The sequence below is a fragment of the Colobus angolensis genome, unplaced genomic scaffold (assembly GCF_000951035.1).
Source record: "Colobus angolensis palliatus isolate OR3802 unplaced genomic scaffold, Cang.pa_1.0 Scaffold136, whole genome shotgun sequence".
Taxonomy (NCBI): Eukaryota; Metazoa; Chordata; class Mammalia; order Primates; family Cercopithecidae; genus Colobus; species Colobus angolensis.
The window spans coordinates 707372-719632 of record NW_012114444.1 but is presented as its reverse complement, the minus strand read 5'-3'; the positions used below and the strand labels follow the sequence as shown (position 1 = coordinate 719632).

The 12261-nt window shown below is 54.5% G+C and overlaps 2 protein-coding genes across 2 annotated transcripts in view; one reads left to right on the top strand and one right to left on the bottom strand.

Moving 5' to 3' along the window:
- Positions 1–8995, bottom strand: part of ZBTB46 (zinc finger and BTB domain containing 46) — a 53770-nt gene extending 44775 nt beyond the window's left edge. Inside the window, exon 1 of the mRNA XM_011934461.1 lies at positions 8026–8995. Within this exon, the coding sequence (XP_011789851.1) occupies positions 8026–8962 (937 nt within the window). The 5' untranslated portion in view covers positions 8963–8995. The remainder of the gene's footprint in view (positions 1–8025) is intronic.
- Positions 1–12261, top strand: part of DNAJC5 (DnaJ (Hsp40) homolog, subfamily C, member 5) — a 1035873-nt gene that overhangs the window by 855814 nt on the left and 167798 nt on the right. The gene's annotated exons all lie outside the window — the stretch shown is intronic.

Genomic DNA, 12261 nt, shown 5'->3' with positions numbered 1-12261 from the left:
AAAAAACAAAAAAATTTAGCCAGGCATGGTAGCATGCAGCTGTAATCCCAGCTACTCGGGAGGCTGAGACAGGAGAATTGCTTGAACGCAGGAGGCAGAGGTTGTAGTGAGCCAAGATCACGCCACTGCACTCCAGCCTGGGCGACAGAGCGAGACACTCAAAAAAAAAAACCAGAAAAGAAGCGTGGTGATTTTCATCAAAATCCCCGGCTACCATATGCAAACCCCCAGTGGTGAGCCCATGAGGCCCCGGCAGAGACGCCCAGGCTGCAAGCCCCGAGCTGTGGCTTTACCACCTTGTGGCAGAAGGGACTCTGCAGATCTGATTCAGTTCAGGATCTCACGACGATAAGTCCTGGATGAGCCACGTGGGCCCTCAACAGACCCGCCAGGGTCCCTGTCAGAAGAGAAGGAGGCAGGAGGGTGACAGAAGTGAGGATGGGAAGGGGCAGGAATGATGTGGGGCCCTGAGCCAAGGATGCTGTGGCTTCCAGAAGCCGGAAGAGGCCCACGGACTCCCCTGAGCTCCAGGGGATCCAGCCCTGCCAGCTGCTTTGGACTTCAGAGAACCGTGAGACAAAACGTGCATTGCTCTGACACTAAGTCTGGTAATTTATTACAGCAGCCATCAGGAGCCAGCGCGCCTCGTAACCTAAAAACGCCCCCAGGTGCTTGCCAAAAGCACACACACCCATGAGCTAAAAAGACACCCGCAGGAGAGCCTCACAGCCCTGAGCACGACACCCAAACACCCACATCTGGACGACAACAGGACAGGCTGCAGCCACGCCCCACGCGCCACACGTGCCACGCCCATGGGGGGGAGCAGCGTTGCTGCCGGCCTCAGCTGTGACTCCCTCCCCACCAGGACAAGGAGCAAAGCCAGAGACGCAAGGACACCCTGCCAAGTGGCTGCGTTACAAGTTCAGTGTGAGCCAGGCAATGGCTCACACCTGTGATCCCAGCACCATGGGAGGCCCAGGCGGGAGGATCACTGAGCCCAGGAGTTTGAGACTGGCCTGGGAAACATAGTGAGATCTACATCTCTACAAAAAACATTTTTAAAAATCAGCCAGGCGTGGTGGCACACGCCCACAGTCCCAGCTACTCATGAGGCTGAGGTGGGAGGACCACCTGAGCCCAGGAGGTCAAGGCTGCCGTGAGCCGAGATTGTGCCACTGCACTCCAGCCTGAGCAAGAGAGTGAGACCCTGTCTTTAAAAAACCAAAAAACACAGCTGGGTGCAGTGGCTCATGCCTGTAATCCCAGCACTTTGGGAAGCTGGGGTTCACGAGTTCACGAAATTGAGACCAGCCTGGCCAACATGGCGAAATCTCGTCTCTACTAAAAATACAAAATATCAGCCGGGCATGGTGGTGAGCGCCTGTAATCCCAGCTACTCGGGAGGCTGAGGCAGGAGAATGGCGTAAACCCAGGAGGCGGAGCTTGCAGTGAGCTGAGATCCGGCCACTGCACTCCAGCCCGGGCGACAGAGCAAGACTCCGTCTCAAAAAAAAAAATAAATAAAATAAAACGAAAACAAAAACCAGCCATGGTGCTGTGAAGGGTGTTACTGTCTCTGTCCTAGTCACCCGCCGTTCCCCTAACAGACTGTAATGTGGTCAGAGCTGACTGCAGGTAATTCTGCTCATACCTGAAAGCAAAAACATCTAGAGAAGGTGCAGCTGAGTTCTCAAGCTTCCCAGGAAAGGACTGAACAGGAGAGTGGATGAAAACAAGCCAAGCCCAGCATCTCCCGAGCAGCTGTGGGATCGGGGTGTGGAGCAGGACCAAGCCCAGCATCTCCCGAGCGGCTGTGGGATCTGTGGGATCTGTGGGATCGTGGTGTGGAGCCAGATCAAGCCCAGCATCTCCCGAGCTGCCAAGGGATCTGTGGGATCGGGGTGTGGACCCGGACACCCTTCCCACCCCACCTGAACGGCCGTGGGATCTGTAGGATGGGGGTCCTTCCCACCCCACTACTAACCAAAGCACATGATGCCATCTTTTGGTTGAAACCCTTCCATCCAAAAAATAAAAAGACCATCTCAAGTGCAGGAAATTTGCTTCAACAGAACCATCGGATCTGCCGTGCTACTGAAACGGACTGTGAAAGGTGTTCCGGAGGCCAGGTGGGGGCACCTCAAGTTCTGCCGGGCGCCAGGAGGGCCGAGATGCCACGCACACTCATGACGGGAGTCCCCGCATGGATGTAACCTCAGAGGTTACTCCCTGCCCTCATGTGATCAGGACGGCTGAGACCGTGGGGGGTCCTCCTCCCCAACCTTCGTGGACAGAAGGGGGGAACACCAGAAGGGGACAGAGCCATGGCCCCCTCCGCTCGCCAGTTCTTGCTTTATCCCCAGCAAGGAGCTCTGGGGGCTGTAAGGAGCTGCTGTCAGCAGAAGGAAGAGAAACTGCCTCACCGGAGGCAGGCCGGCCTGGTCCAAGAAACAGCTGGAAGACCCCCCCTACCCTGAGAGCTAGGACCCTCACTCCCCTCCCGGAGCAGACAGGAGGCTTGCAGGCAGCACTGCTTACCCGGGAAGCCATGGTCCCCCGTCTGGAGCTCCTGCAGTTCTAATGTACGCTTCAAAATCCCAACATGGCAAGCTCCTGCCTCACCAGGGTTCAAGTACACACTTACTTTACAAAACACACAGATTTGACTGTGGCAGCACCGCTTAGGTATGTATGGGGCCATTTAGTTGGGGTACCTGGGCTGTTCCTTTACCATCTTCTCATGCAGTAGCTACACATCCACTTCATCAAGGCCTCACCAGTCACCTCTCAGGTCCTTACTGCACTCCCTCCGCAGATGAGAAGGAGACGCCAGGGCCTGGGGAGGCATGGGCCTGCCTGCACACATGAATCTGCACATTTTAATGCTATTTCCCACAAGCTCTCATAGAAGTGAACTGCTGTTAACTGAGAAATAAATTTCAAGGCATACTGTTTCTTGGAAGCTGTTAAGTTAGAATGCATTTGTCCTCCCTGCCTAGAAAATCACTCTTAAAAACAAACAGGCCCCAGGGTCACCAGGAGCAAGGATGATGCACAGAGGGGTTGGGGCATCGACATCGAATGATCCATGGTGACCACTTGATGTATGTTCTTAGAAAAGGGACTTTGTGGGCCAGGCGCGGTGACTCACGCCTGTTAATCCCAGCACTTTGGGAGGCTGAGGCAGGTGGATCATGAGGGTCAAGAGATCGAGACCATCCTGGCCAACATGGTAAAACCCCATCTCTACTAAAAATACAAAAAGTAGCTGGGCATGGTGGCAGGCACCTGTAGTCCCAGCTACTCAGGAGACTGAGGCAGGAGAATGGTGCGAACCCAGGAGGCGGAGGTTGCAGTGAGCTGAGATTGCACCACTGCACTCCAGCCTGGTTACAGAGCGAGACTCAAAAAAAAAAAAAAGAAAGAAAGAAAGAAAGAAAAGGGACTTTGTGGTTGGGCACGGTGGCTCACGCCTGTAATCCCAACACTTTGGGAGGCTAAGGCAGGCGGATCGCCTGAGGTCAGGAGTTCAAGACAAGTCTGGCCAACATGGTGAAACCCCGTCTCTACTAAAAATACAAAAATTAGCTGGGCGTGGTCATGGGAGCCTGTAATCCCAGCTACTTGGAGGCTAAGGCAGGAGAATCACTTGAACCTGGGAGGCGGAGGCTGCAGTGAGTCAAGATTGTACCACCACACTCCAGCCTGGGTGACAGTGAAGCTGTGTCTCAAAAATAAAAAATTTTAAAAACAGGGCATTTGCTTCTATAAATGGGATGAGAATTAAACATCCTCTTCTCTAAGATAGAATAAATCTTTAATGGAAACCAGCTGACCTCCATGGGATCATGATCTACCCCCAAACCCCAAGCTTCCAAATCCCAGCCTGAGGGCTCAGGCGGAGGACGCAGCTCAGGGAGTCACTGGCCGCCACGGCGTGGGCAGAAACATCCTCCATCCTCGCACAGCTCACAGCCTTGTGTCCTCATCTTAGCAACTCGGAATAATCGAATGGAAGAGTTTCACAGTTGCCTTGGAAACCCAAGGGATTTAAGACTCTAACAAAAGTACACAGCCAAAATCACTTGTTGGATTCTAAAAACACCTTCTGCTCGACAACTGCATTTAAAGCATTCAGCCCACAGGCTGAAGGAGTGCACTATTTCTCAGTGCCTGGATCGACTCTTATAATATAAAGGCCTCCAGCACGGGCACCTGCCAGCGACTGAAGCACACGCACAGCGAGGTGGCCTGGGACCAGTGGGAGGGGTCTCCCTGTGCTGATAACGGACCCTGCAGCGCATCTGTAAACATCAGAATACGCCCCCCAAAGCCGGGTCTCTTGCCAGGGACCACTGCCTTCCAGGTTTTCGTTGGAGTTAGTGGAAGATGATAAACAGTCACGAGCAGATGGAAAGGCCACTGGCCCTGGCCTGCTGCCTGTACACTCTCCACATGTACGCAGCACAAAGAGAAATGATTTTCCCAACCGGTAATGTCTGGAGACATTTTCGGTTGTACCAACGGGGAACCCAAAGGCAGGTGCTCCTGGCATCTGTGGGTGGAGGCCAGGGCTGCTGCTAACATCCTGCAGTACCCAGGACAGCCTCACGATGGAGCACAACTCAGCCTCAGGCTGCGTTAAACCAACTGCTGTGTTTTTTTGTTTGTTTGGGTTTTTTCTTTCTTTTGAGACAGGGTCTCACTCTGTTACCTAGGCTGGAGTGCAGTGGCGCGATCTCGGCTCACTGCAACCTCTGACTCCCTGGTTCAAGCGATTCTCCTGCCTCAGCTTCCTGAGCAGCAGGGACTACAGGCATCCACCACCACACCCGGCTAATTTTTGTATATTTAGTAGAGATGAGCTTTCACCATGTTAACCAGGATGGTCTCGATCTCCTGACCTTGTGATCCACCGCCTTGGCCTCCCAAAGTGCTGGGATTACAGGCTTGAGCCACCACGCCCGGCCTCAGATAACTTTTGTATTAGAGATGGGATTTCACCACTCTGCCCAGGATAGTCACAAACTCCCAGGCTCAAGGGATCCGCCTGCCTCAGCTCCCAAAGCGCCTCCAAAAGGGATTTTGGGCCTGAGCTACTGCACATGGCCACCAACTTTCACTGAACATCCCGGTTCTCATAGCTCAGTGCAGGACACACAGCAACAACTGAGATGAGAATGAATAAAAGTTACATTGTGTCAAAGCAGAACAGCGTTTACCCACAGGTGGGATAGAGGCATAGAGGCAAGAGAAAAGTACCCTATGACGGATACAGCTTCCCTCTGGGATGATGGAAAAGTCATGATGCACAATTTCATGCGCCACAGAAGGCATTTCGGTCAGGGACAGACCACAGATAACCACCGTGGTCCCGTAGATTAGAACGCAGCCAGGAAATTCCTGTTACCTGGTGACATCATAGCTGTCACAATGTCCCAGCACAACTTAGAAAACTCAGTTTAGGGTAGGACACGCCAAGTGTTTATAAAGTCTGCAGCAGTGCACAGTCCTGTCCTCAGCCTTCATGTTCACTCACCACTCACACACCCAAGGCAACTTGCAGTCCAGCAAGCTCCGTGCATGGCAGGTGCCCTACCCAGGCACGCCGTTATCTTTTATACCCTATTTTTACAGCACCCTTTCTATGTTTAGACACACAAACACTTCCCATGGTGTCACAGCTGCCTGCAGTGCTCAGCATGGTAACTAACACCCTGGCGGGTTGGTGCTGGGTCTGTAACTGGCTGCACTTTCTAGTTCTGTGACGAGCGCCCCATGGCACTCCCAGAGCAACAAAATCGCCTAACGATGCATTTCTTGGAACCTATCCCTGTCATCAAGCAACGCGTGACTTCACTTAATGCCAGTGAAATGTACATTTGAAAATGGTTAAAATGGTAAGGTTTACACTGTGTCCATTCTACCACAATGATAAAAGTTAACGTATGTGGAGCTGCCTTCACTCCCAGCTCTCGGAGATCTCTCAGTGACGGAGAGGAGGAATCAGGGTCAGGAGAAGGGGCCACACCCACCCTGCCCAGGAAGCCCTCCAGCCAGGGGAGCAGGCAGCGTCTCCCACCGCGCCACCCACACACTCGGCATCTGAGACACTTTTCAGGGCCTCCCACCCTGCGGCTTGCTGTCTTTCATCCTCCTCTGTCCACTCATGCCCTCCCACGTTCATTTCCAGGCTTCATCCTGGAGGAGCCTCTCCATGGGCAGCACCTGCTAGGATGCCTCCATTCCTCCTGTTTTTAAATTAAGAGACAGGGTCTAGGCCGGGCGCGGTGGCTCACGCCTGTAATCCCAGCACTTTGGGAGGCCGAGGCGGGCGGATCACGAGGTCAGGAGATCGAGACCATCCTGGCTAACACGGTGAAACCCCATGTCTGCTAAAAATACAAAAAATTAGCCGGGCGTGGTGGCGGGCACCTGTAGTCCCAGCTACTCCAGAGGATGAGGCAGGAGAATGGCGTGAACCCGGGAGGCGGGGCTTGCAGTGAGCTGAGATCGCGCCACTGCACTCCAGCCTGGGCGATGAGCAAGACTCCATCTCAAAAAAAAAAAAAAAAAAAGAGAGACAGGGTCTGGCTCTGTCACCCAGGCTGGAGGGTAGCAGCGTGATCACGGCTCACTGCAGCCTGGACCTCCTGGGCTCAAGCCATCCTCCTGCCCCAGCCTTCGGAGTAGCCGAACTACAGGCACAGGCAACACCACACCCAACTCCAAACACCCTTCCTTGACTTGGGCCACAGCCTGGGGAAAAGAGCAGAAGCTAAATCCCCACAATTATTTTTCATATTACATGCCCAGCACCAGGAATAGTGGCCAGTATTCAGCAAACATTTAATATATTACTTACAAATCTGGAAGACACATAAGGGACAGCCATTCAGGTGGTGACATCCAGCTCCAACAAAGCTAAGCTCAGAGCCCCTTTGCAGTAGGTAATAGGCAGGACCCAAGGGGAGACCCTGTATCATGCAGTGTAAGAAAAAAACATCAGCCAGGCGCGGTGGCTCACGCCTGCAATCCCAGCACTTTGGGAGGCCACGGAGGGGGCGGATCACCTGAGGTCAGGAGTTCGAGATCAGCCTGACCAACATGGTGAAACCTCGTCTCTACTGAAAATACAAAAATTAGCCCAGCCAGGCGTGGCGGCACATGCCTATGATCCCACCTACTCAGAGGCTGTGGCAGGAGAATCACCTGAATCCGGGAGGCGGAGGTTGCAGTGAGCCAAGATCACACCACTGCACTCCAGCCTGGGCAATAGGGTGAGACTGTCTCCAAAAAAAAAAAAAAGAAAGAAAAAAGAAAAGAAAAGAGAAAAGAAAAGAAAACCAAGGAAATAAACCCAGTCTGTTGGCTTAAACAGGCAGAACCCACAAGTGGTGTTAGCAAATACAAAATCCACTTGCTGGGAAAGGCTGCTCCATGGCTGTAACATCTCAGGTCCCCAGGTCAAGGACAAAGCTGAGGCACGAAAGACAAAGTACATTCATATGGTGTTTCCATTCCACATTCACTACACCAACAGTGACCAAAGGCGGAAGTCCCGGGATGAAAAGCCTGGAGCTGAAGGCCACCCTGGCAAGCGGCCAGTTGAATTACCCCAGTCAGGGCTCACAAGAGGGTCCCATAGGCCAGGGGAAGCAGACCCTGCAGGCCACGCCCTCACCAGGGCTGAGGGGTCCCCTCCCGGTATTACCTATCCCCCGGCTCACATCCCTTTGGCTTTGGAGGAGCCCAGCCCAGGCAGCCCCTGTGTGTGGGTGACACCAGGGCCGTGCTGATGAGGACAGATACACGGGGTCTCTGAGGACCCTGGCGATGCCCTGGCCTTTGAGATGCATTGGCTGCATTCCCTGCGGTCACAACAATTCCCTGTAAAAGGAAGTGACCCTAGGAAGCCACCAGTGTGAGCCTGGACATGTGTCACTGCATCTCCACAGCGCACAGCCGTGAGGCCTGGACACACGGGGGCAGCTGAGCCCCCGTAACAAGCGAAAGGCTTACTTGAGTCTCGGCTGCTGAACGGCCACCCTGACGTCGGCAGGAAGGACGGCACCGGGGAGCTGGCCCGGCTGTCATCTTCCACCTGCTGTGTGATGTGCCGGACGGTCTCTTTGTTTTTCCGATTCTTTCTTCGGCCCGTGGACTGCCAGGCATCGACACCACTCTGCTCTGAGAAGGAGTTCTGCACTGCCCCGTCCTTGGCAGAAGGCAGCTCACTCCCTCCGTACTGAGACGGTGAAACCTGTTCTTCCTTGATGCGCAGAGGCCCATAGCCCACGTCTCCAGGCCACAGAGACTGTGAAGAAACGTCATCGGGGCCATCAGCCTTGGGCTCCTGATCCTCTTTGCCGTAGCTGCTCCCTCCGTCGTGACAGCTGGCGATGGCTGAGTCTCCAGAAGAATTGGCAGGACTCGTTCGCCGTGCCAGCCATGGGGAGATGCTCCTCCCGGCCATCACCGCTGAGATGAGAGCTTCCGTGCTGCTGCTGGACGAGGCGCCGATCTCAAACTCCGCAAGCTCGTCTGAGGCGTCCGACTTGATGCTGATGTCCAGCGCAGCCTTGATGAAGTCGTGGCACGCTTGCACGATGTCCGTCATCTGCAGGAAGCTGGCGGCTGACATCACCTCGATGACGTTCCTGCTGGTGAGCGCCAGGTGTGCGGAGTACATGAAGTCGATGATGGCCTTGAAGCCCTGGGCCGTGACGATGTCCAGGTGCGTGACCGTGGCCTGCTCCGACGTCTTCTGCACCTGGCAGTAGAGTGTCTTGAAGTAGCGGCTGCTGCCCAGCAGGACGTTCTTGTGTGCCTTGAAGACCTTGCCCTCCACGACCACACAGACGTCGCACAGGACACCGTGCTGCCTCTGCTCATTGAGCTCCCGCAGCAGGTGCCGGTAGTGGGACGCGATTTCCATATCTTCCTTTCGGTTGTTCATTTGGAAGCCCTGGTATCGCCTCTTTTACAGACTCTGTGGAGGTAAGAACAAGTGTTACCCAAGCTCAGCACAGGCAGAGGCCGTGAGAGGCAGCCCGGGAGATGCCGGGCGGGGGGCGGGAGGAGGGCCATGCGGCACAGAGCATGGCCAGTGGGAGAAGGACCCACTGGAGAGCCCACCCACAGGTGTGCAGCGGGGGCCTGTGTCTCTGCCTGAAGCAGGGCAGCAAACGCCGGAGGGCACCAGTGCGTCCAGGGTGGGACGTCTGCCATGCGTTTCCGTGCCGGAGGCTAATGGGATTCTGAACAGAATCCCACACACAGCAACTTGCATATCCCAGAAACGATGAAAACAACCAGCCATGGCTGAAGCAACTCTTAACCAAACTAAGAGGTCGGTTAAATGGCCCACACTGTGGCCATCCCTCACGCTTGAAGAAACATTCTTTTTTCCCTCACGCTTGAAGAAACTTTTTTTTTTTTTTTTTTGAGACGGAGTCTCGCTCTGTCGCCCAGGCTGGAGTGCAGTGGCTGGGTCTCAGCTCACTGCAAGCTCCGCCTCCCGGGTTCTCCTGCCTCAGCCTCCTGAGTAGCTGGGGCTACAGGCACCCGCCACGTCGTCCAGCTAGTTTTTTGTATTTTTTTAGTAGAGACAGGGTTTCACCGTGTTAGCCAGGATAGTCTCAATCTCCTGACCACGTGATCTGCCCGGCTCGGCCTCCCAAAGTGCTGGGATTACAGGCTTGAGCCACCGCACCTGGCCTTGAAGAAACATTCTTAAGAAAAAAGAATAAAACTTCCTACACAAAAACCCCACAGAATAAGGATTTAAAGCATTCACAGCCTTAGTCCTGAACGTTTCCAAAACTCTGAGCTCAAACCAGCTCAAGTATTCCGGAAGAGGGAGGCTTCCTGGCTTAGGGCTGGGTCGCTGCCCAGCACCGGGACAGGGCTAGAGGGAGCTCAGGCCCTGAGGATGCCAGCACCCCGGACGTCTGAGACATGACTACGGTCTCTGGGTACCCCTCATCAGAAGAAAGCCCTGCCTCACAGAGTCACGGGAGACGTGGAATCGTTTCTGAATCGGGTGCACCCTGCCCCAGAGTCTCTCCTGTCTCTCCTTAGACTCAGGGATGTGAGTCCTCAGCCTGCTCTCGTCTGTTGGGGCCACTCCAACAAGGGGCCATCGCCTGGGAGGTTTAAACAACAGAAACTTATTCTCAGGTCCAGAATCAGGATGTCAGCCGAGCTGGGAGTGCCTGTTCCAGCCCCTCCCCAAGCCGGCATTCTGTGAGGACGCGCCGCACGAGCGCCGCCTCCGTCTCGACACGGCTTCTCCCGGGTGCGCGTCTGTGTCCGAATGTCGCCTTTTCACGAGGATGCTGGTCGTCGGGAGCGGGGTCCAGCCCCGTGGTCTCATCTTAATTAATCACATCCACAGTGACCCTGTTTCCAGTAAGGTCACATTCTGAGGTCCTAGGGGGCTAGAACTTCCACAGACGAATCATAAGGGGACACGCTCACCCCACAGCCCTGCCTGGGAAGGAAACAGTGGTTGGGTCTCTCCTGTTACAAACTCAATTTTCCAGCTGATGAGTCAAGCAGGACTCACCTGAAACGCTAAATGTGTTTAATAGGAGAACTAAGCAAACGCTGGAATATTCCATGTCCTTCCTGCAAGGAGCCCCCACACGCAGCCCTCATGGGGGACCGGGCCGGTCAAAAGTTCTGAAATGCATTATTATTCAATCAGGGCAGCTTAAAATCAGTTATGTACTCAGAGATTTTATAGTTAAAAAAACAATAAAATTTTCATTTGGGAAAAAAGTTATCTGTTCACTAAGAGGAAAAAAGTAACAATCTTTTGCAGTGGCATGATCTCGGCTCACGGCAGCCTCCAACTCCTGGGCTCAAGCAATCCTCTTGCCTCAGCCACCCGAGTAGCTGGGACCACAGGCACACACCCCAATGCCTGGCTAACTTTTTCATTTCTTGTAGTGACAGGAGTCTTGCTTTGTTGCCCAGGCTGGTCTCAAACTCTTGGGCTCAAGCAATCTTCCCACCTCAGCCTCCCAAAGCACTGGAATTACAGGCGTGAACCACCACACCCTGACAAAACTGATAATCTTCAAAAGAGATGAGTCGGCTATGGAAGTATTAAGAAGACACATAATCTCTCTAAGTCCAGAACAGGGAAGTTCTGGGAGAATACTTGAATTTACATTTCAAATTCGATAATCCCTCAGCATCAGAAATCTGCTTGTGGGGCCACGTCAACCCCACTGTAGTAGAAGAGCAGCTGCAAACCCCAAAACAGAAGCACCCGGGGCCACTCAGGGCCTTGAGCTTGCAACCTGTATTCTGTGTGGGACGCATCTGCCCCGGCCTGGAGGAGTCTACCATCTAACGGACACATCTGGCCTGTTCACAGGACACACCTGTGGGCAGAGGCGCACTCATGGGACAGACCCCTGTTCACAGGACACACCTGTGGGCCGACAGCTGCTTCCACAGAACACACACCTGTTTGCTGGGCACACCTGTGGCTGCTGCACAGGCTCACAGGCACTTGGTACATCTCAGGTCCCCGTGTGGCAACCCCCGTATGTGAGGTGCCCCTTCAGAGAGGAGCTCCCGATCCACACTGGGGCACAGGTGTCAGGGTCTCCAAAGAGTGGGTGCTGTGAGCTGCAGGGTCCAAGGGACGTCTGCAGCTGCACTGATGTCAGGCTGCCCAACAGTTACCCTAGACCCTCAGAGGGACGCCGCCTCTGCTGTCTCCTCCAAAGGCCACCTCAGTTTTTTCTGAGGCTTCTTGGTATTTGCTTTACTTATACGTCACGAATCTCAAGATCCTTCCCTTCAAAGAGAATCGCTTACGAAACGGGCATCAGCATAACCATTCTGGTGACCACAATAACCTGAAGCCATGCTCCAAACTCACAAGCTGCATCACCGTGCAGGTGCTAGGGGCACAAAGCCACGCATGGCTCCGCCCCAACCACGGATAACCAGGTGCACAGGCCGCTGGGCAGTTACACCGGGCAGGCTCCGCCCCAGGCGCACAGGACGCTGGGCAGTTACACCGTGCAGGCTCCGCCCCAGGTGCACAGGACGCTGGGCAGTTACACCGTGCAGGCTCCGCCCCAGGTGCACAGGCCGCTGGGCAGTTACACAGGGCAGGCTCCGCCCCAGGTGCACAGGCCGCTGGGCAGTGACACAGGGCAGGCTCCGCCCCAGGTGCACAGGACGCTGGGCAGTGACACAGGGCAGGCTCCGCCCCAGGTGCACAGGACGCTG